Below are 25,445 nucleotides of genomic sequence, written 5' to 3' on the forward strand. Positions count from 1 at the left end.
AACTTTAAAATAAACAAAACATTCATGTAAAAAAATGTAAGTGTTGGGTATTTTTCAAATAAATCTGCTAGGTTGATAGTTCGTCTCACGAATCAACTATCAACTATCAACAATGATTTGTGAGATTCCAACATTGGAATGCTTTCCTATCAATACCACTGTTTGAAGATTATCCACTTTAGGGAATGGCTGGCAAAAGTGGCAAAATGCATGTAAAGTAATTTGTACTAGCAATCAACTTGCAATTACAAAGGAAATTAAACCATGACTTTAAACTGCCTAACTCCTCCCCCAGACCAACCAGTTATTTTGTGAGCAGAAGCAAGGGAAACCCAATCCAATTATAAAGAGTAATGGTCACTTTTAGGGTGACAACATAAAAGCTTGGGAGCTGGAACTGTAAGTCCTGGGATGGCTTTTGGTATCTCTTGAAATGTTCTGGTCTAAGGAAAAATGAGTTTCTGATGAGTTATCTGTCAACTGCTAACCATTCACATTGCTTTCAGAGCTGGTGATTTTGTGTGGGACTTTCAGCCAATTCCATGGTTATGAGCTCCCTGTATCCAATTTGGACTTGTGAATGAGGAACATTCCCATTTAACCTCAGTGCTGGGCACTGGTGCAGTCCATTACTTCTATTTTCTCTGTATGTCCAGGTTGCAGCTGAAGGAGTTTGAAACTGTGCTTTCATTTTGCTAAAATTTACTTTTGATCTAAGTGAGGGACTTGGTTATTTCACAGAGTCATGAACCTTTCTCTTTTTGGAGGCACTATTCCATGATGTGCTAATTCCACGCCCAGATTGCACAGAGTAGCTAATGGCTAAGAAAGTGCTGAATGCCTAATAGTACTTTTTTGTCCTTTGTCAATCTGAAAGAAATATGAAAAGATTCAGGTAATATGATATTAAAGGAAGTTGGTTAAAACACTCTCTCCTCTGTTGGGACTTGAGAATTAGAAAGGTGTTTCCAGAGAGTGCTCTGAATAATTTAGTTAGAGAGTTTGTCCTTAGAGATCAGAACCAAACGAACATTGAAATAGAACATTGAAATATCCTTTGGCTGATATTTCCTAATTGACTTGATATGAAGACACTCCCAGATCAGATAGGCTGACATAGATTTAATTACTTATACTGCAACCATTATTTAATAGTAATTCTGTAACTGTGATGATCTAAGATGCAAGAAATTTCAAGCTGATAAGAAAGGCAGTGTTTTTATCAAAATAGTCTATAGATAGAAGTGCACAAGCTTTCAGCTACAATTTCACTTCATTAGGTCATCAGGAAAATTTTTAAAAATCAAGAAATTTGACCTTAAATTATTTTGAAGGAACAGCTCTGATTTGAGTTCAGTATATTGACTTTTCATTTTCTCCTGGAAATACAATTTCATTTTCCAAAATGTCCTTATTACTATCTATTTGCAGAGTGATTACTGAGAGCTTTTTATTAGCTTCTTTAAAAGTATATACTTTAGAAACACAAGGTCTGATCAAAATGTAAGACAAGATACTGCAAAGAGATGTTATGCCAAAAGCTTCTTTGTTTTTTCCAGGTATGTGGGCAGTCTAATAAAGATATTGCCTCTTCCTACGAATCTCATGACTCTATTCTATTATTTTTTTAAGAAGCTACTGAAAACTCTCAGAAATCTTCCTACAAATTGCTAATAATGAGGTAGTTTGAAAAATGAAATTGTATTTCTACTAGGCAAATAAAACCATAAGTAGCAAATTCTAAGGAGAGTATCTTTTTCAAATAACTGACACTCAAATTCAGCGAACATTTTGTGGGAAAAAAAAGGAGTTGTGGGATGCTTCAGAGCTGGAATAAAGAAACAATGCTACAGTGGGACCTTTATGTTCAGACATATCCTGCTCAGTTATAATATTTGGTACATCTGACATAATATTGGTGGAAGGCAAAGAAGATCTGAAGCTCAGCTGGAAATGTAAAGGTTTCACACATGTGATAGTGTCAGATTCTGGAGTGGTTATGTTTTCTCTCTGAATATAAATGAAACATTTGTGTACATGTACAAGAAACCAGTGGCCTATATTTCTTTAACCTAAGGCTAGTTAGAGTGTCTTATGCCACCCTGAGCTGCCATCCTGACAATTGGTAGCCTCCTCCATTGGCAGTTCCCCAGTTATTAGTCTACAAAGTGGGTTGTGTCAGAGAAGATATGAAATCTGGTTGGCTTGAAGTTTGACCACTGATGAAGAAATCGTCAAACTAAAGCTTTAAGCAAAGCTCTCCAGACACATTAAATTGGACTCATCTCCCTTTTTAAAAGCCTGAGTTTGGGTTTTCTTTTTACTGATTTTTAGATACTAATGACATGGCTTAAATTGCACATCTACTACTATTCCAGGTTAAGTCAGTAAGTAGAGTCTATCTCATGAATGACCAAAAGTTGAGTCAGCCAATTGAGAAGCCAAACCAGGCTACTCACAACAATATAAGTAAAAAAGGTAGTAAAAGTTAACAAGTAAAAAGATAGTGAGATGAAGGACAAGAACTCCTGACTTTTAAAGCTAATTCATGCATATCACACAGCAGCTACAAAGGCAGCACATCCTCCCTCTCAGCATCGTCAGTGTTCATTGACGTGCATTGTCCTACAACATGCATGTCCTACTAATTCTTGCAAGGTCTTCTCTCAAGAAGAAAAGATAAAACTGAGAGCACAGAATTGCTGTCAATGATCTCAGTAAGTATTTTATGATTGATAAGCCTCAAGTTTAAGGATTTATATTTGGAGATGATTTAATTTCTGGATTAGAGCAGAACCCCTCCTTTACATCCCAATAGAGAGCAGGTGAGTTGATGCTGATTTATTGCTCCATGGCCGGACCAAAGGATGAGGAAGCAAATCAAAGGATCACTCTTGTGACTGAACCATGATACAGCTTGGATTTTATGGTCTTCCTGTGTTAGAAGTGTCTCTGTGTCTGATACCCCAGTGAATGAATATGTGTGTCCTTTCCCCTGCCTTGAAGAATTTTAGTATTCTTTGTGTTCACTGGTTATATCCTCAGACAAATTACACTTTCATGGCAGGAAGAAGGAAACAAAAGGAAATGACTCACACAGATAACAGCAGTGAAAATCTTTTTACATTATATTCTGTAGCTGCTAACAAAATAGCCATAAATATTGCAGTGATGCCAAAGTATATAATCTCTGATATGCTTTTAAAGGTGTTTAGAAACACAGCTCTAGCAGATGGGGATTTGAAAGAAAGCCACCCTTTATTTAACACATTTGTCTCTCAGGTCCATCCAGTTGCCATTGTGTGGATTGCGTAGATGAGTTTGTGAAAAGTACTCATTCCTAAAAATTTTCTGCTCCAAGAAAGCACGGAGCCTCTTGATTCTTGAATTCTCTTTTAGAAGTTAGATTTCTTCTCCTAGCCTAAGTGATTTTTTAATAGAAATCCTCACTAAGTCTTCTATTACTAGAAATAATAAATATAAACATAATTATATTAATAGCTCATATTGTTAATCTATTAAAGTTGTTATTATTAATAATAATATGAATTAATACAAAAGATGAATTTGTGATGGGGTCTGCAAATCCTTTCAGGCTTTGCTTTGAAACTTACTCTACACAAAGACTTACAACATTTACATTTTTGATCATTTACACAACGTTTGTGTGTACTTGGGTAAAATGTACACAAGGTGATGTTTTGAGGTTGGACTGAATTCCTTTCTCCCTTTGAGAGAGAGAAACATGATTACCACTGATCTAGTTCTTTCTTTGAGTCAGGAATGGGCAGAGACAAACTTGAAGGGAATAGGTCAGGCTTTGCATAAAGCTGAAATGTACTCTCATTTTCATCTGGGTTCAGTTTAGCATATACAAGTGCATCAGCCAGCTCCTGACAGGTTTCCCTGGAAATAAACCACATAGAAGTGATGTAGGATTCAGATCAAGATCCATGATTGCAGCACCAGGCTGGACAGAAGGTTAGGGTCATGTTAATGCAGCTGCACTGCTTTGGTACCACACTGCATTTCATTTGTGGGAATACCTTGGCACTGTGCTCTGCTGGGTGAAAAAAACCATGTCTTCTAGGAATGTAGTGATTTTTCTTTTTTCAGGAGAACAGATACTTTTTTACAGACTATGTTGTCAGTTCTGCTTTTCTAGCATAATTATTGGCTGACAACAGAAATAGAGGTCTGGTAAAAAATAACAGTGCTATTTCTGGGATTAGACATCTGGGCCTGTAACTTTCTGTAGTTTCCTTCATAATCTTTTGAAACTCGTTTTCTTGGAGACTCACTGGAAGGAGTCTCCAGGACACACTTGGATTATTCAAAATAGTGATTTATTTTCTCAGGGTGTCCTCACTGCCCTGGTGTGTCCCTTTGCAATCTGCTTCTCATGTCCTTGTCCTTCCTGGTCATCATAACACTGCTGTGGTCATGTTCTGAGCACAACCTCTACCTTTTCAGCCCCTAAAATAACACCTCAGCATATAAAACCAGTGCAGATTATTTCTGGAAGTGCTGAAGTGCTCTAGGAGGTACTAGAACAGAATCTGGTCCTTTCTTTGGCTTTTCAGAGCCAAATTAGATGCTCAAATGTAAGGGGTAGGAATCTTTGACTAAACCCTTTTCTCACATGTCTTGTTCTTCCAGGTCACAAGGAGGAAGAGGCAGACCTGGCATCATTTCTCTTATATGTGGATATCTCTCACAGGTACATTTGCATGAAGAATAAGAATATAATCCCATGGTATGTCCTGAGTTGTCCTTATGTTGTAGAGACCAGTGGGAGTGGAAAAGTGAGTGTGCACAGCTTGGGGATGAAACTGTTGTGTGAATCTTCCTGCTCCTGTGAGCACTTTGACTGTGCAGACTCTTGGTGTTTGGGATTCACATGACATTTGCCAGTGAAACAAAAGATGAAATAATGATTATTATAAAACAAGCAGCAGGCAGAAGTCTGTGATTTAGAGAAATTAGGTTACCAAGCCTTCTGTCTCTCAAATATGTGAGCTGAAAGAAAATCATTGTTCAGCTCTTCAGTCATGTGTGTCTCTATAAACACAGGATGCCTTATCTCATCCTCACAGGCGCTGTGCAATCTAGAGATTTATAAGATGCCTACAGGCCCCGTTATTCATATGACCAACGCAGCTGATTATAAGTTATATATGAGGCAAAGACAACTGTGTTCAGTTTTTCATAGTTCAGCTGAAGTGGTGGGTTGTATAAATATTCAAGCAGAGGAGATGGAGATGGAGAGTTATTTGCTGTTTTAGGCATGTCAAAGCACCTCCACTTACATATGCTGCTAGAATAATTTTGAGGTCATTGCTGGACTGTTGTTTCTTCCAATTTTCCAGGAATGGTACCCAGATGGGTAGGGGCCAAAAGCTACTTCCAGAGTCTTCCTGAGGACTATGAAGAAAAGTTGTTGCTGTTCTGTGTCTCCTTAACACTACATTTCCTGTCTGTTAATCCAGGGGAGCACAGTGTCCAGTACAGGCAGAGGAGGGGTGGCAGCAAGCAGTGGTGGCACTGGTGGCAGCAGCCAGAAATATCTTATACTCAAGTTATCTGGAAAGCAATGGTCCAACACACCTTGGCCTCTGCTGCTGGAGCTTATCTCAAGAGGTAAGAACAAAATTTGACCTCTACTCCTGCTGATTCAGTCCTGTTAGTGTTAATTAGCACCAAATAGAAGCATGAAAAAGCAGCATTTTATGATGGTCTCTAGCAAGATAACATACACCATTAACAGGTAGGTCACTGACCTCCCATCATGGCAAGAGAACTCTTAATGAAAATTCTATTTGGAAACTGTACCCTAGAGATGTCAATGTCTGTGTCCTGCTGCCAGCCCAAGTTCCTGTCTTAAGTTGTGCAGTGTGTAATATGCACAGATGAGACTGTTTGCCATCGTGATACCTCAAACCTAAACATGAGGATGAAAAGGTTCCATGGTTTGAACTCGAGCCAGTTTACATTCATACAGCCCTGAGCAAGTTGGTTTGATCTTGAAGCAGATTGGACGAGAGAGCTACTGAGGGCTCTTAGGACCGATTTATTCATTAACTGTATGATTCTGTATATTATGAGACTTTGATATACACAATTAAATATATATATATATGAAAATATGGATGCTTATAAACAAATTTTAAAATGTATGAATATACACACATATGAAAAACTTCAGGGAGGGCTAAACAGAGATTTCTGTCCAGGAACCTCTTGGAGGAGTAGGTTTGCCCAAAGAAAAGGAACTGCAGATTCACATCAGCAGTTAGGTCTGCAAAGAGGCAGCTGGAGGAAGGAGAAAATGTAAGAGGTCAGCAGGAAAAGCAGGCTGAGCAGCCTGTCATTATTTTGCTACAGCTCTGTCTGTGTGTGTACCAATGTAGCTCTAATATAGAGAGAAATATGGGACAATACTGTGAAGTCTCTCTATAAATCCTAGACACCTTCTTAATGTATATTTTAAATGAATATCATGTTCTCCTTGGTTTCATTGGCCACAAATCCATCATGAACTACACTTCTAAGACGGTTGTGATTATCCAGGTATTAGATACCTTCTGCCCATGAAAGTTTTAACTTTAACTGAAAGTGATATTCTGGTTTATTTTACAAAAAAGCAACACAGTGTGGGGCAGGAGGACCTCACAGTTGACTGCCTGAGTGCTGGAGAAGACGGGAATCTGACCCAATGAAGAGGATCTCTTTGGGTGGGAGGGTCATCTGCTTTAGAACCTGGGATGCGACCTCCAGCTTTAGCCTGCATATCTACTGATGGGTGCTCCCTGCTGTAAATTTATACCTGGCCTTTCAAGTTTCTGCATTTGTAGTCTGCAGATCCATCATTTATTGGTCTCTGCTCCTTTCAGGCCTGGTAGGACACTGACCTTTGGAGTGGATTCTTGACAGGAAATATTTATGGCTAAATCCCAGAGCAGGGACTAAGCAATGCTGCTGTGGGCTGCAGTGAGGTCACTTCTGCCTCTTGCAGACCTTGACTTTTAATCTCTTTCCTACGTGAATAGAACAGTCACCACATAAATGGTTCATAAAAGTCTGTTCCCACCACAGAACATGAGAGTAAATGAGAGGGAGAGTTTGTGTTTTGGCTTCATATTATTTGGATGTTGACAGGGGCAGAGTGGGGAGGACGAAAACAAAGAAAATAAACCCCACAGAAACTTAGGCTGGAATAAAAGTTTTGTCATAAAGTCCAGTGAATGTAAGGGGGAAAAATCAAACTTTACTTACAATACTTTTCTCATTTTGATTAGTTGTTAGGAAAGGATTTGGCCCGGGGTAAGCTAGATTTTATGATATAGGTTTGCTATGGAAGAGCTGGATTTCTGAATTTAATATAGGAAGGGACATGAGAGTGGTTCTTGTAGCTGTGGAATAAGGTAGGGCAGGACACTGAGTGCTCTAAAAATGAGATGCCAACATTTTTTAATAATCTAATTTCTAGGATTAATGCTTTAGTCATATTCCTCCTGCCATTTACTGTGGAGATTCAGGAAGCTGCAGAAGAAGGGTGGACATACATACATCCCAAAATTCTACTTCCTTCTGCCCACACACTCCTGTGCCAGAGTCACAGCAGACTTGGTCCTGCAGTACCATCACTCCTGCTAACAGTGGTGTGGGGAAAGCTGGAGCCCAGTCCCATGCCCTTAGGTGACAAGGCTATGATCCTATATAACCATCTCAGTTGCCATGGGCCAAAGTTTGTCCTTTAATGTCTTTGTTGCCCTTCCTCTCCCTTAGCCAACCTGGAGCCCAATGCCCAGGAGGACCAGTTAGCAACATGTGTGGCACAGCTGTGCAGGACCCTGCTGCTTTATCCCAAGGGATGGACACCCCTTTCACACCATCCATGATAAATTCCACTGTTCTGGCCTGTGTCAAGTGTTGTAAGGCTTGCAATAGTCCCTGTGGGCAGTGATAACTCTGCTTTTCCCTTTCATCCCAGTGTCTTAGAGGTTCTAGATCAGTTAACAGGAGCTGGTTGCTGCACTGGGCCCTTCCATCATCCAGAAGAAGGGAGGCTTCTGAATATGTGGAGCTCTGACTCAGTTGGGGTTTATCCCAGGACTCATAGCCCTCCAGAGAGCCTCCCCCACATGCTGCCCTCGACCAAGCAATGGCTGTGTGATGGTGAGAAGTTGAGTTTACTTTGTTCACTCTCCCATGGAGACCTTTGCTTTTGTTCTGCACTTCTTTGTTCTGGTAATACAAGCTAAGAGCCTCTTGAACCAGCATCTCTTTATCATCTTCATCACATCAAGTGCTACACTTGTACCCTCAGGAGGGAACACAGAGCACAGGAAGATCAAGAAGATAAACCAATCTATATCTCTTTGAAAAACTAAGCAAGCACTGAGATGGAGTGGGTGTGTTTATCTAGGGGCTGGGCTTTGCATTCTCAGATGTTCCTGCTGGAGGTGGGAATCAGGCACAGGCATCTTTTTTCTCTTACTGAAAGGATTTGGAATATCACGACATTCGTCACATACTTCTTACTGATTTGAAAGAAAATTATGTGCTCAGTGTATCTCAGACAATAAGGAATGAAGTCTCATCCTGCCTTCATGCTACACTGCAGTTTTGTGGAGTTATTTCAGTTTAATGAAAAGGGAGACATAAGTAGGACCCCTGAGATAATGAAATACCTGTCACAGAGGATATCAGAGGCAGCAGCAGCACAAGAGGCCACAAATCCTACCTGTCCTCTATTCCAACCCTGCTGTTAGATGGTTCCTGAGTATCTCCCTACAGATCCCATTACTGCTGTGCCTGAGAGCCACACTTCAGGCTTTCAGCTAGGTGGGGAGTCAAAATCTCATTTGCTCTGTACTCCAATCTGTAGTCAGTAGCTAGAGATGTAGGGGCAAATCATAACTCATGTGGGCTGAATGGCAGCCTCTGAGTGCTGATCCCCTCCATTAACTGTAATCAGAATTTAACCAGAACTAATTCAAGAGGGTAGGCTAAATTTCTACCCACTCCCACACCAGTCCTATAAAACCACCCTGTTGTTTACTGGTGTGTTTGAAATGCACCATCACCTGTTTTTGGAAGCTAGGAGAATACATTTAGGGTCCTTGGTGTTTGTTTTTTCATGGTCAGCTGTAGGTTTGTGCAGGCAGGGCTCATCTGGCAGTGCCCATGCTTTTCAGCAGAGGAGATGTTGCTTAAATAGCTGTTTGTTTATGTGGAACATGGTTATCTGTTGCTCTGTTTCTTTCCTGATTCCTTTTAGTGGGTGAGGATCACAACCTAGGCTAAAGAAGTAAGAAAATTCCCAATATCACTTGGTTGCAGTGTACCTGACAGGCTGGTAACTTCCATGCCATCCTGTCTCAGTACTGGGTATCTGTGCTCAAATTTGGAGCTGGAAACATGAGAGCAACACTGATGCAATGTAACATGCTGCAAGGTCCTGAAATTGTGTTAACAAGACACCCAGAGACTTTCTTAAACCGAAAGGGAGCAAAGGCAAATTCTTGGTCCCATGGAAATCAAAGACGTAGCTTCTCTGTATTAAAATTTCAGACCTTTTTGAAAAGGCATTAGAGATTTGCTCATTCTCTCACTACATAAAAATCACTGATCTGCTTTCAAAAATCACTGACACTAAAACATGAATTGACATTATAATGGAAAAAGAAAAAGGAGATGAGAAAATCTTGCTGTACGCTAGGAAAAATACAGACAACGAAGGCATTGAATAGCAACTCAACAGTTTTTTTAAAGTTTTAAATTGGAAATAAAATCTACTGAACCTAAAACTCTACAGAGTTTTAAGACTTCTGTGTTGATTTTAAAGCAAATAAATTTGATTCCAAAAGGAGACTTCTGTTTTCAAAATTAGCAAATGACAGACATAGATTTTTTTTCTCAACTTGAGAAGCTTCAACTTCCAATTCATAAAAATTATAAAAGATATGTCAATCAAAATGAAAATGAAATTTTCTAGCTGTTTCTAAATGATTTTTTCCCCCCCATAGTTTTGGTGAAAAATTGTGGTTAGTTTAGCTTTCTATCTAAATCTTGGGTGGAAAAATGCTTGAGTGCTTAAAAAATCTTTGCATTACAGAACGATTAGGAATCATAATGAAATTAATATTGTCCACTGACAGGCTAAAACTGGCCTCTATTAAGAGTATATGAATTTAATCTCATAAAAATACCCATAGTGACAGAAAAAGTTTCAAAATAATTGAAGTTTAAATTACTAAACTGCCTGCTAATTTGGGTTGGCTGTTGCTGCCTGAAGTGTCTCCTTGGCAGGAGCAGAAGCACATTGCACACTTCTGCTGTCCCTTGTCATTAGTCTGTCAGGACCCAGCTTTGGGAAGGACTATGCTGCTAAAACCTTTTTATTTCAACAAGAGATTTGACAAATGAGAAAATAGCTTTGGTGTTTTAAGAACTCTGTGGAGGAGGACGAAAAGTGATGGTTCCTGTTTTCCATAGGTTTAAAGCCTGAAAGGATGATTCATTTTGTCCCTAGGCTGTTGCCTATAACACATGAAATGAATAAATACATAAAATGCAGTTACAGCATGACATGTGAGATGTATGCGTTGCCTGTGCATCTCTATACATCATGGCATCTGACTATCCTTACACATGCAGCAGTCTTCGGGTGACCAAGTGACATGATGAGCACAAGCATTGTGTTGCTCAGGCCAGGCATGCAGCTTCAGCTCAGATGAAGGTTTTGAAGCATCTCAATTCCCAGCTGCTCTTGCTGAGAGCATTATGTTTTCTTTATGACTGTGTCTTTGTTAGTAGAGCATAATCAAGCTCCTGGGTCCTCCTGAATTAATACCTGGGGGATGTGTTAACATGTAGAATGTGACCACCTGCCCCTCCTTTATTTCCATAGTAAAGAAAGGTACAGAGGCTGCAGAAAGCCCTGATGTGCTCTGAACAAGTCAGCTACCAGTATGCTGAGGGACCAGGGGTCCTAAGGATCTCTACAGAATGAGACAGGCAGGAATTCTACACATACCTAAGAAAGGGGTGTATTAGCCACACCAGCCATAGACCCCTCCACTGGGAGAAGATGTAGGGATATAGTCTGTAGTTTCTAGAGATGGTTTGAATAAAATGCTGTGATCTCTGAAGGAGGGAAAAGTTCAAGCTCCAGTCTGACAGTTTCACATAGTTTTCAGTGTTATTAATGTTGTACCAGTATTGAGGGTCTCTTGGGACTGAGTATACTGTATTATACACATATTTATCCTTCAGTTCCTCCTGGAGCTAGTTCTCCTACAAAGTACAGCATGATGTTTTCTTACTATCAACTCAGACAGCTGAGATATAAGTTTAATGATACATAGAAATACAAGCTAAACCTAGGTGCTTCAGAAGAAATCCATACATGTAACAACCAAAATACGTGATGCTCTATTCTAACTTGTTTGCCCTGTCGATCTATCTAGCTTTGTTGTTGTGTAATATTAATAATAAGCCTAAACTCAGTCATATGTGATGGCAAAGACAGAGATGGGCAGCCAGTGCCCATGAAGATTGCTGGTATCATTGCCAGGTCATCTACTCTCTCTCCACAAGCCTCCTGCTCATCTTTATCTTTTTATACTTTGTCATTGAGCCTGAGGATCTGTAACATAAATAATCGTGCTATCCCACATATTTAAACATTTTATATGGATCTGATTTCATGGTAGGATTTATTGCTTTACTGCTGCAAGACCATTAGCCATTGGCCACAGTCCAGCCATTATGGAAATTCATTAAAAATCAAGGAAAAGAATGCCAAGTCTTGGCACAAAGTGGGTGATTTGCTCGTGTAGCAGGTGGTGAAATGACCATTGGCCTCCAAACGTGCCCAGATGAAGCCTACCTGGCTGTGAATGAAGTAGAAATTGGGGTGTGGGTAACGTTTCCAAGAACAGCTGTTGCCATCTCCACCTCTTATTTTTGCTGGAAACAGGAGGAGCACCAAGCTTTGGGATTTTTAGAATTCTCACCATGTTCCTCATCACTCTTCTTCTTTCTCTCTTCCTGTGACAGGAATGGCCTTGTCTGGGTACCATGTTGGTCTGAACTTCAATAATAGGTGCTACTGGAAACTTATCTGGCTCTTACTGTGACCAATGAACATTTAATTAATAACAGTGACATTCTGTATGTACCAAAAGAGAAGTTATTACCTGTAAAATTTACTTTCAGGAGATAATCTTTGTACAGCTTCCTGCCATCCAGATGCTTCATGGCATCACAGAGTTTGGTGGTGTTTGGACACAGAGTCCGCTGCATTTTGTGCAAGGCGTGGGCCATCGCATACACAGCATTCACAACAAACATGATCTTGGATTCTTGCTCATAGTTGGAACTGTTGATGGTGAAGTGCTTGTCACAAGCCTTTTTATGTGGTTTTCTGTTCTGGAGGTTACACTGGAATTTTTGCTCCCAGAAGTCCTTGAACCACGGGTTGCGCCTGTTACTGTAGGGGTTGAGGCTTTGGAAGTACCTGTCGAACTCTTTAACAGGATGGGAAGCAAGTTCCAAGGTGATTGCCCCAGCAGCTATGTGCTCGTTGCCCTTGACGATGCTCTCTTGGGCGCCCCACCCGTCGCTGGCAATCCAGGTGAAGGAAACGTTGAAGCGGTTGGCAGCCGCAATGAGCTCCCGGGAGTCGTCCCCTCGCATGAAGAGCACCACCACCCTGGCGTTGGGTTTCTGGAGCAGCTCTCTGATCACACCATCGTAGGACTTCCTGATGTTGGACCTGCCCACCTTCTCGGAGGTGGCGATACAGATGTTGCGGAGGCGAGCTTCCTGCTCGAAGGCTTCAATCCCTGTCTCCCCGTAGTCTCCTTCCGAAGCCACCGTTGACACGTAGGTCCAGTTGAAGTACCGCAAGATTTCAGCCATGGCTTTGGCTTGGTAGAAGTCGGGGGGCACGGTCCGGGCGAAGTAGTCGTAGCGGGATTTGTCGCTCAGCTTGGCACTGGTGGAGGCGTAGCTGATCTGGGGGATCTGGAAGAGTCTGAGCAAATTCGCCACCTGGAAAGGAAGGGGGAGAAAACAAGTTTTTAAAGGCTGGTGTTTATAAAACTGAACAGAAAAATCTCGGGAAACGCATAAAGTGTTTTTTTATTTGATGTTCTGACGATCACAGATTGAGGGTGTGGGTAGAGGATGCTGATGACCTCTCAGGTGAGAGCAGTGCTCTCTTTATATGCAGAATAGCTGTTCTGTTTCCCCATTAATTATCAGGGATACTGAGATTATAATGGAGCTTTTTTGTCTGTTTTAACCAACAGAGAATTTGACACAAATGGGCAACCTACTTCAGTCTCAGCCTGTGCTCCTTATGAAGGTCTGGGTACCTGCATACCTTTGCTGGTCATTGTGTGATTCATCTTCTCTGAGACTCAATATGTTTGATAACAAAATATATCAATAAGACATAAGTTTCTCTTTTAAGCAAATATTGCAGACACACATGTATGGGCCTTTTACAGAACTTTCTAACCTCACTTATTCAAACTCTGAGTCCTCATCTCTTCTACTTTTTACCCTTTTAAACTCTTTTTTTTTTTTTGAGCAGCTCTCACTGCAGCCCTTTTGAGATGGGAATATTTGTTCCATGTTAGTACACCTCCAGTGTTGTAAAATGTCAGATTGACCTATAGCTTTTCATAAATAATAGAAACTTTTAATAATCTCTAATTGCCCTTCTTGTGTGATTTATGTCATCCAAACTCCTGTTTTTCTGTGGGTTTCTTCATATGTTGCTGTGTCCCTGCTTAAATATTCTCAAATCTACTCTTAATCTCATAGCAGTGTACCTCCCAATAATATCTAGAAAGGAAAGGTTATGACTTTTTTCCCCTGTGATTGCTTCTTAAATGACAAAAAGAAGACTTTGGAGTTCTGCTCTTCATGCACAGAAGTTGTGTCCAGTAAATTAAATTTAAAACTGATTTTGGAGCACAGCCTGATAGAACCATCTGAAAAGCAATAGTCTGCTTGAGATTCCTAAGGGAAACTTAATAAATATTACCCAACCAATTAACTGTTCACATTTCCCCCAGATATTTTGTTGACCAAAAGCTATGTCTGTGAGAATTCAAAGGCAAAGGACTGTTTTGAAAAACTGTTTTGGAACAAGGAATATTTTAGAGGCTCAGATGTCAGCAAAATAGGTTGTCTAGTAAAAAAAAAAATATTACTTTTTATAATTGCAATCCGTACCTCTTGAGATTTTATAGATTTAAAATCTGTCTTTTCTTTAATGCAGGCACTAGACAAGAGTCTCGCTGTGGTTCATCTCCCAGTGTAAACTGGTGTAACCTATTGCCTGAGTCAGACTCTGTTGTCTAACCATGCATGCAAAGTGCCTTTCACAGCCCTCTGAGCTACCTGAAATGACAAACAGAGAGAGACCCTTATCTCCTGTCCTTCTGTGGCAATAGGCAGGGGAGGCAGGATGCACTGGTGTCTCTGGTCTCTAGGTGCTTGTGTCTGAGGAGCTGAAACACATCGTCATAAAATAAACCACTCAGAGTGGTTTATTTTTGTTTAAATAACAACAAAGTCCTATTCTACACTGCTTGGAAAGAGTATCTTGACAGAGAGCTTTGGCTAATGCCCTGCAGATTTGCTTCTGGTATAGGAACGTTGTTGGAAAGTGTTGTGGCTGAACAAGTTGTTGCCCCTCAAGAAAGCTGATGCACCCCTGACCACCCTGTTAGATGGTACCATGCATTACACTGCCTTTTGCTGGAAATGTGGGATCTAATTCCCATTGTGGTGATTCAAACAAGCAGCTTTGAAGCAATGGGGTGGGCTAAGAGGTTTGTTTTGTTGCCAAGGTGCATTGCATGGTCTGAGCATTGTGAAGCCTCTGTGGCTTTGTAAATTCTGATTGCTTGCCCACATATCTGCATGGTTTGGTTCATGTATCCTCACTCAAAAACAGTACTTTGGCATGGTCATAAGAATCTCCTTGGTGTAGCTATTCTGAAACATTTATTGCAGTACCATGTGGGCTTGAATTGCTATTCTTGTCTCTGTTTGTTCTAGCATTTATTTTATTTGAGCTAAATCATAAGAAGGATAACCAGACATATCATTCTGTGGTTTTTTTCCCAAACTGGCTAAAAAGAATTAATTTTTCTAGCTAAAACAATGCTATTCACTGTGTAGTCAAGCCTTCAAATCACAGAAAGATACTCCTAGCAAATTAAGCACCTTTTCTATTGGCCATAATTTCTTTTAGACTAAGCAATAAAAGTATCCATATGGAGCAAAACAGAACTACTCGTCTTGCACAAGGAACCTCTGAGCCTTGGAGGTCTCTGTACTTCTAGGGTCCCAGCAAACTGCCTGTAATTCTGCTTTTTGTGCTATGGGAAGACAAAATCTTCCCTGTGACGATGCTGTTTGCTGTACTGTTCTTCACTGAAAGCTGTCCAGATGGTAGGTTTTTTGTAGACCTAAATTTAAAAATTATATGTCTGATTAATCATAGAGGATAGTGACCCTGTCATCCTTGAGAGGTTCAAGTGGAACTCAGTGAAGTTGTATTGATTATTAATTCAGATCAGGAGACTCTTCTGGAAATTCTGAAGTTGGGTTTTTTTTGGAATATTGTAACATTTTGATTTTAAGGACTAATTTTTCCAAAGAGCTCAGATGCCATCTTAACTGATGCAGCCAGTTTCAGAACAGCTGGGAAAGGCCACCCATTTCCATGCTGATCTGAACATCTGATTCTGAAAGTCCAATCCTGATGAAAAGAGTAACAAGATAAAGGCACAGGTAAGAGGCTTTGGAGGGGAACTGCTGTCTAAGGCTATGTCTCTTCTGCAATGTCTCAGGGCAGAAGAGGACAGTGAAATGTGAACCAGTTATGTGCACTGAGACTGAACCACCTGAGGCATAGCTACACCCTAGCTCCACACTGCCCTGGGATGTTTGCTACAGCTTCAAAATTGCAGTGTAGATCCAAATTTTCTTAAGTGAAATCATCTCTTTTGGCAAAGCTCCAGGAAGAAATCAAACTATGGTGTATGCAATTAGAGCCTGAAATCCATATGTTGGCATTTAAATAGCAGTTGTAGCCTGTTTTTTTTCTGTCAAAACTGGTGTTTTCTGCAGATGCTTGGCACCTTTGAAGATGAGGGTGGGTGTTCTGTGTCTGCAACCTAAAGCAACATCATCTCTGAACAAAGCATAGCAATAGAGCTAGGTTCCAGTGTGATGGGAAATGTTTATCTGCCACATCTGTGATTTCTGCTTCTCTGTGCATCAGTGACAGTACTAATTACTAATTACAGTCCAGTTTCTAACACTGAAAGGGGTTTCCTGATACCTTTCCACAAGAAGCAGTGAATTAGGTACAACTATCAAACACATGATTCTGGTTTCTGAGTCTATTTTTGGCCATTTGAGCATCTTGATGATAGATGGGGTCAGGAAGGTAACTTCAATATGTCTCAGAAACTCATATATGGTTTTATTCAATCCCATCAAACATTTTGCCTGTTGGCTGTAGGACTTTCTTTGCTGCCAGTAAGATATATTCTGATGGTTTTGATTTAAATTTCCCTTCTAGCAGCACTTCTTAGCTGTTACATGGGTTGTTTGATTGCACATGGAGCTGGGAGCACATGAAACACTTTGGAAAAAAAAGTTCTTGAAAATGTTAGAACGGATACAGTTTCCTCAAAACAACACAACTATGTATTTCACATTGGTTGGAAGGTGGAGATGCATTGTAAGATGACAATGCTCTCTGTACTTCTAAATTTTACCATGCAGAAGTCTCATACCACTTAACATGGCTTAATGAATCTCATTTCACAGAGCTCCTTTGAGACTGACAAGAACTCCCGTGGATGATTTGAACAGACAGTAAATTAGGCTGCTGAGCAGAATGGGATTGAGGTAAAGGAGGTTTTTTCTGTTGAAAAACTGGAGCAATCCCCTTCTTTCTGAACTGGAATCTGTCCTATTGGAGATACAGTCACTGCCTTTGTTCTCCTGAAAACATCTTTCTGATCCAGGGGAGAAGTTTCTTGTCCAGCTTCTCACAACAGACTGTGGTGAAGCTATGTCCCAAGGATGTCCTATTGACTAGGTCATTACTGTGGCACAGGAACCAAGAAGAACCACTTTGAAGAAATGTGTCAGTGTATGTTCTATCTAGTTCCTAAATTATGGTAATCTACAGTGTGGGCTTTTTTGTTATTATTTGAGTAACTTCAGGTCAGACTGCAACTAAAGCATTTACTCCAATTAACAGGGTGTTTTTAAGTGCTTACTTGAAGTTTTAGTTTTTCTAAAATCTAAAAGTATTTTAACCAAATAAAGAAAGTGTCCTCCCTGCAATAATCTCTGTATATATTAAATTTTTTTTATTGGAGGGCCCAAAGCTGAACATAGTATTCAGATGTGGTCCAATGGCAACAGAATAAATAGAAGTAAATTGAATAAGTAGAAATACATTTTCCAACTATTTACTAGATATGTCTTAGATATAGCCCAGCATGCTGTGAGCCTTCAGTGCTGCCAGATTGCGTTGTGGCAAGAAATATGAACAATACTGAAGGGATAAGCTCCACCATGACTTTACCTATCCTCTTGGCATTCAGTAAACTCATGGCTCTCACCTTGGGAATAGTGTGACTTGGCTTGGGTACCTCTGACTTACTAATATGGTTTGGATTTATTTGGGAGGGGGAGATCTCCTGATGAAAATGCAACTACTCAGCTCAGACCAAAGAAAATGCATCAGTCCAAACTCTGTTGTGTTTTTAAAGGGAAATTAGGAGCTTCAGTTCCTTACAAGTTTGATTTGAAATATCTGTCAGTCTGGAAGGTTCTCTCTCCACAGACCATTTTAAAGCTCTGGGTGTTATGTCTGGGATATTATAATAACACTGTGAAAGCCAGTTTCTACACAGGGGCTATGTCACCACCTTCAGCAGAAAATACTCATTTGGGTTCTGGTGGAATTCAGGCTCTGACCCTGGGAATGCATTGGTTGTGCTGACATCTCAGTCCTTTTAAAAGTTAAAGGTCAGTTGCCAGAAGCAACAAAGTTGTTTAGTAGTCCCAGCCTGGCTTTTACTCTTATGTAATCTTCTGCCACATTGCAGGACTGGAGCTGTGGTTTCTATCATACTCTGTGGTATTAAGAGGGCTGTTAACTAGAGACTGAGTGTTGTTCCTTAACAAAATTTCTGCCAAAAAGTAACTCAGGAAAAAACAATCTGTTTTTTATATTTTTTTCTTATTATTTTTATTTTTTTTTTGTTAGCAGGCGAAGAGGAGAACTCAACATTGTTTTTAAACCTTGTTCTTCTGAAAGTTTTGGGAAGAGAGCTGTAAAAAATAGCTAAATATCTGTAGCAGACTCAATATCTGTCACATCTAGAAACAGTGAACAGTGAAAAAACTGCATCTGTGAACTGAACGTCAGAAATAGGGAATACTGTCAGAATAACATCTAGGATTTCTGTAAAGGACCCAAGAATTTTATTTTTTTTTTATATGCATACCCTGTGCAATTAAAGTAAACTGAGGACATGCAGAGAAATGTTGTGCTCTGAGAGAAGAATTGTCTGGAAATCTTTTTGCCTACAGAGGATAGCACAGTGAGCTCTTGTGTATGCATTCTTTCTCCATACAGAGTTGAGTGTTGAAGTGAAGTAAACTAAGCAGTAATTTGGCACACTGACGAGATCAGTGCAGAAGACCTTGCTTTATCCATGAGGAGTGCAACTCTTCTCTGAGACTTGGTCAACCTGACTGCCAGTGACTCCGGTCACAATTACACATGATGAGAAAAGGAGGTAAAACTGGGGCTGATGGCTGCAAACCCATGAAATGGCTGCTGGAGTTAAAAGAGCCACCACTGATAAATATGGTTGTTTGAGACTTGTTAAATTATGCATACATCCTAGTCAGGGACAGATGAGTGTGGGTGATATAAATCTATCCCTAACTAGTTCCTATTTTTACCCACTTTTTTTTTTTTGCAGTTACATCCTTTTCCCCTTGTAAAATGATAGGGCTCCTTCTCACCTCTGATCTCCTGGGTTACTTACCATCCCTTTTAAATCACAATACCTCCTTTTGGCAAAAGCAAAAAATGCTCACACTGGAAATTAAAAAAAAAATAAAATAATACCTTCCCCCCAACAAAAAAACCTGCATGGGAATCAGTTACCCCTGGATTTTCAAAGAAGCAGCCAGAGGGAGGTGTGCACATGGTTTTGAAATCTCTAGGAAAGACAGTGCTGTTTGGGTTCTTTGAAAACCTCAGTTTAGGGGTTGCTAAGTTTCTGAATGTGGAATAGAAACAAAAAGAGGAACAAATAGCAAGAATCTGGCTGAAAGGCAATGTAGGGAGAGAAAGAACAGAGGAGAAAAAGGGAAAGTGTTTAAAGGAGGCACAGGAAGTAAGCATGTGTAGCTTAAATGCTGATGGTAGGTAGCCCATCTCAGAGAATTAATCTTTGGATGAGGGTCTGTTTTAGTTTTACAGGCACAAAATCACCAGAATCTGTCAAGCTTCTTTGCAAGCACAGTAGAAATTACATCCATGGTGTGTGGTCCCTGGTGAACCCTGGCAGCCCACCCATAGTAACTTCCTTGTATCCTTGTTGGGTCAATGCACAGGGAAACAGAGCTCCATGTGGTTATTATTATTTTTTAATGTAGTTCTAAGGATTATGCAGTAATGTTAATGGTTATGATTGTCACAATTTACTGTTGAGACTTATTGGCTGGAAGATGGTTTATCCTTGGAGAAGGAAACGGAGAAGGAATGTTTTCTTTCAGGTTCTGTGAGCCCATGACACTCTTGTAAGGCTAAGGAGAAACAACATCCAGGAAAAGATTGCCAGTAAATTATTACATATTATGCACTTCATGCCAGGTGGTCACTCACTTAAGAGAGAGGCCTTAGCTTTTCTGATATCAGTAATGTAGCTTTAAACATTCTCCAGTGGTTTTTGCTAAAGTTTGCCTAAGGCACAGCAAGAAATTCAGGAGAAGGCAACTGGGTACTGGTTTGTATTCTGTCATTTTATTATGCATGAGGCTCTAATTTGGGATAACTTTCATGACTGTAATCTGGTGATTTTGTGGGCTGGTAGCATAAAGTAACTTTATAGCAGGCTAAAGCCTTGTATCAACATGAATAGTGGATGTGGAAATGCAAACCTGGCCCATCTAAGGGATTGTCTTAATGTTTCCAGGAGACTTGACTGAGGGGAATAGCCCCAAATCTTCATTTTCAAAAGATGGGTGCTGTTTTCAGAAACAGAGAAAAAAATCTAGCACTTGAAGAGATGTATTCCTGCTTACACATTCCTGGCAGAGCTGACCTGGGTCCTTTAATCACAAAATTTGGATTAGTTACACAGGTGCTCTGCTGCAAAAATGAGCAATGCTTTTTTCTTATCCTTTTTACATCACTGACAATCTCCTAGGAAAGCATATTTGAAATATCTGTTGTAAATTAGGAGAGAATGGATAATCTTGCTCAAATGAAAATTCACTAATCCAAAAGTCTGCAGACTTTGGAGAGTTTACTTTCTGATCATGGATTCAGCTCATGTCAGAATTCTATTTCATGAAAACAGTTTTTTTTCCATGAGATCTTCATTGACTGAATCCTGGCTTGGGTTTTGAGAGATCAAATGCTGTGCAGATTGGGCTCACTGCTAATTTAAACACACCATCTAAAAACTAATTATCCAGATCATCATTAGTGATAATAGCCTAGTCTGACCAGAAAATAATTAAGCATTCTGTGTTCTCTAGTTGGTTTTAGTCTCTGCAAAAAGTGTCTATTGTGCATACTGACTCAGTGGGGAAGGTGTTCACTGCTGATTTGCCAGCAAATTCCTTTTTCCTTGGTGGAAGGATAATGAAAGAAGCAGAAATCTGACAGCAGGAGCATCATGAAGTGATTTGCCAGACAGCTGTCCAGACAAGATTCTGGGAAGGGGGAGTGAAAGGAGGAGAATAAAAGGTATTGAAATACAGCAGCAAATTCACAGGAGGAAAAGAAAAAAGTAGAAACAATTTCTCAACTGAGGATCTCAGTGTGGTCTATTTTAAGTTTAAGAAACAGCCCAGAGGACTGTTTCTCAGGCAAAAGAGAAAAACTGTACAGGGCTACATCTGTAAGCACCCAGCACCGTGAGTGCTGTTTGAACGCACAGGGAATAGGGATGCTCAGACTTGCACATCCTCCTGCTGATGTGGTTTGATGTTCAGCAGTGGTGCCATTTCAGTGGCTACTGAAGCCACTCTGTACAGATGGCTGTCTCTAAATTAGGAAGTCTCTTCTGGTGTTGCATCAAAATGTACAGCTCTCAACTGCTTACATCTTCAGGCCTGCGTCTGCAATATCTATTATTCTTGATAGGGAATTTCTTCTGAAACAAAAGTCATGACTGTCTATCTGAATAAGATGAGCAGAAGGAGTGAATGGTTAATAACTTCTTTCCTAGACTGTGAAATCTAAAGGAAAGCTAGAAAAAAGAGATTGAAGGGCAGCCATCCCAATCTGTATCAAGGGAAAGTAATCATGTGAATACTTATTTTCTAGTTGGAAAATTCTGATGACACACTGAATGATTTATTTTTCTGAAAAATGTGTAAGAAAGATCTTATGTTTAACAGTTATTAACAACTATAGTGAAGCCGTATAGAACAAAATTAGATATAACTATTGTTTCAACATCCCTCATAAGCTTTGAAAATTGAGCAACATACAGATGTGAATACAACTGTTGCCATTTTCACATGTACTGGTTGAGAAAGTCTCTTATGAGGACTTATGATTTCCATCTAACAGCTGCTCCATACGGAACATGAAACATCTGTATATACTCTGTATATTCAGTGCCTGCTGCATCCAATCTGCTGCCTCATATTTATTCTTTTGCCAGTGATCTCCAGAGACATGCTTCAAAGAGATACATCGACAGATGCTGAGCAAGAGACCCCAGGCCATTGTAGGAGTGTAGCAGGCTTGCCTCAGGGTTTCTGGGGGGAAAGGAAATATCAGTAGCATTTCCTCAGCTATAACAACTTCTATGGATGTGCCTTTCAGGCTACTTCATGTCCTTCGGGCACATTTGAATTTAGGGTGGCCTGAGAAACAGTCTGACCACAAACAACAAGAACAAAGGTACAGCAAAACTGCTGGCACCTCTCCACCAAGATACTTGCAGCTCTGGGAGTTGCTGAAGCAGAGGTGGTATATGTAGAGAGTTTCCTTGCTTTTTCTAGTCACTTTCTTGAACTCACTGAGTTTTTAGCATCCACAACAACCTGACGTTTGCTGGTTTCATTTGATATACCTTTTGCCTGATTGGATTAGGCAGTGAATAATAATTTCCTTAACACTTTGTGTTGCCCAAGGTTTTGCAGTTATCATTTGTCCTCTTCAGATATCTCTTGCAACTCTGGAACTTAATTGCACTTTGTATTTCAAATGATCAGACCCTTGCTGGTGAAGAATACATCCCTGCCACGCTAGCTGGTCTGTAGTGGGCAAAAGCACTCTTAATGTGGATGATAGCTGAGGTTCTGCTCTGTCACATAGTGGAAAGCACAAGGGAATAATATGTAATTTGTTGAACTACTTATGTATCAGAGCATGGCTGGTGGAAAGTGGCCTTGCTCTCAAGCTGATGGGTTTTAATGCCTTGACAAGAGGAGCCAATTCCCCAGTGCAATTGTGACTAAAAAGGGCCTGGCATGAACTCTTGGCTCCTGTGATTACAGTCAGGACTGGAATGGTCTGAAGTGAGAGGAATGTTTTCTCCTTTTGACACCAAAGCAGTAATTAGGGCCTGTATTCAGCCTAGAAAAATCATTTTGCTCATGGTAGTCCAGCAGCCTCTTTCAGTTGTGTCCAGCACTGTCCAGGCTTGGTATCTTTGGAATCCTGCAGTTGTCCATTAGAAAATACTAGATGCAGGGTCTTAGCCTACCTGAATCTGAGTTTAAGACACCACTCACTTTGGTGATAAGTGATGTGGAATGGCTTATTTAATTTAACCCAAAATAATGACATACGTGCAGTTTTGCCAGCTGCAGGCTAACTAGGGGACATTTTTGCCTGGGGATAGTGCACACTGGCAGTGTTGAGAAACTTTAGAACATCTGAGGCTGCACTGCCATAGAAGTACCTATTCTGGAGTGGAAAAATATATATTTTCTGCTAAAAAAGAGGGCATCTATGTTCTCCATGTCCGTTTAGTGAAAAAACCCCAAAGCAAACAACAGCAACAACAACAACAACAAAACAAAACAAAATAAAGCCAAAACTAAGAGTTTTGTAATGAATTTGTAAAAAAGGAAGGAGAGACCAAAAGGACTCAGCATCATATTTAACCCCTTGCAACTGAAGCATTTAATACAACCAGAGTTGGAAGGATATAGGGAGCACTTAACCCATCAGTAACTTTACACTCTTGAAAGCTACTAAATACTCTGCAGCTCTACAACACCCTACTGAGACCCTCCTTGGGATCAATATTGTAAACTCAAAAAAAAGTTACATGTGCCAGCAGAAGGGAGCAAGATATTCTGAGGAAATCTGTCTTCTGTGCTGGACTTCTGACAGTGCTTACACTGCACTTTGCCCAGTGATGTTTCCTGGCAAAACTTGTCTTTGGAAAAAAAAGAAAAGCAAGACAGCAAATTTAGAATCCATTCAGAAACTGTACTGCCTGTATGGGATATTTGAGACCTTGCTCACTGAAGTCAGCAGAACAATTTTCGTTTGCTTCTGTATGCTTAATTAGATAGTGAAAACTTACAATTGTTTGGTCAGGTGTAATTTAAGCTTCTGCTAGTTAGCCATTTTTATTCTATTCCAGCCTGGAAGTGAGATAAGGTTTTCTTCTTTAATTTTGAATTTCTGTTATTTGGATGAGAGATGTTATGTACATGCAGAGTGGCAGGCATAAATATATACAGAATAAATATATATTCTATATATTATACAGAATAAATATATACAGAAATACAGGTAGTGTAGTTCATTATTGGTGTGAAAGTAAACATCTGAATGTAAAGTTTTAAAAATCTTATGAAATCCAAAGCTCAAAATAAATACTAAGACTTATGGAAACTTCAGATGGCCTCAGGACTACAACTAGAGAAAGTGGACAGACATCAGAATTTTAAACTGTTTAAAAGATGGAATAAAACTAATTTAATTCAGTAAAAATTATATGCTAGATTGACCTCTAGGTTAAAGTGATTGAGCTAAGACTTGCTTAAGACTTATGTAAGCAGTTGTTCTCTTATAGGAATTGGAGATAAATGACTCTCACCTGATGGGGCTCCTGTGACTTACCTGTATGGAGACACTGCTATAGGAACCACCTATGACTCCTGCAATGAGTAATGGCAAATTCTCTTGAATGGCATACGAGCCATCAGGGCACATATACTCTGTTTCATCCACCTTAGTCAAAGATGCCCTGACGAACTCCAAAGACTGTTCTAAGGCATATGTATCCCTGGAACATGTGTCCAAGATGTGAACTCCAAGCTTTATTCCTGGCAGCAAGTAGTTATCTCTGTTGATTTCATCAATGGCAAACAGCATGGCCTCCAAGCGTTGGATGCCTCTGTCCTCATTGATTCTCCCACATTCTTCTATTCCAGTGCCCTTTTCATTGACTGGGAATAGGCCACCTAAGACAAGGTCTCCTTCTATCTTAATTTCCTTCCTTACAAAGCTGTGGTCACTTAGGGAAAGGAAAACTCCTTTGGAAAATAAAGCTAGCGCAAGGACTTGGAGTCTGGTGAACATCTTCATCGGTCCTGTTTTAGCAGCTCTAAGAAACATTGGTGGAGGCAAAAGTGCTCTTCAGTCCTTCTGATCCATTGCCAGATTTGAAGTGGTGTCCCATAAGCCAGTGAAGAACAAGCCAACAAGTCTTTGCACTGGACCCCTAAAAGAAGGGATGGAAGGAATTAGAAAAGGCAGAAGGACATGTCAGCTTTAACAAAACTTTAATCAAGAAAGCATTAAGAACAATGTTAAGGGATGTGAGCACCTCATTCCATTTGCTACATAACAGATTACAGGCTAAGCATCTACCAGGATGGCTGTGCAGAAAGACCACAGGGATATGGGGCAATCCAGCTGATGCTGACCACAGATACAAATTTTTTACATTTTGTGAGGACAGAGACCATTTCTGACATTTTTCTTATACTATCCTCTCTTATTCCATCCTCTTTCACTTCTGGACTTGATAACTTTATGTATTCTCATTCACTATGTCTCCTGGTGCTTTCAGCCTTCCCTTAATAAATTTTCTTTCTTTTTTGTTGACTGCTCTCTAGTTACTCTTCCTTCAGCTACAGCACTGCCACAGTGTTTTCTCTTT

At 40.1% G+C, this 25,445-nt stretch overlaps 1 protein-coding gene across 2 annotated transcripts in view; it reads right to left on the reverse strand.

The window, feature by feature from the left end:
* The window catches only part of GRM3 (glutamate metabotropic receptor 3), a 44,886-nt gene extending 19,988 nt beyond the window's left edge, over positions 1–24,898 (reverse strand). Inside the window, exons 1-2 of one of the 2 annotated variants that reach the window (XM_008493027.2) lie at positions 24,401–24,898; positions 12,207–13,062 (exon numbers count right to left, since the gene is read on the reverse strand). In XM_008493027.2, the coding sequence (XP_008491249.1) occupies positions 12,207–13,062; positions 24,401–24,898 (1,354 nt within the window). The remainder of the gene's footprint in view (positions 1–12,206; positions 13,063–24,400) is intronic. The other variant, XM_030449449.1, reaches the window with a different exon arrangement.
* Between the last annotated feature and the right edge of the window lie 547 nt (positions 24,899–25,445).

The sequence above is a fragment of the Calypte anna genome, chromosome 1, assembly GCF_003957555.1.
Source record: "Calypte anna isolate BGI_N300 chromosome 1, bCalAnn1_v1.p, whole genome shotgun sequence".
NCBI classification, from domain to species: domain Eukaryota; kingdom Metazoa; phylum Chordata; class Aves; order Apodiformes; family Trochilidae; genus Calypte; species Calypte anna.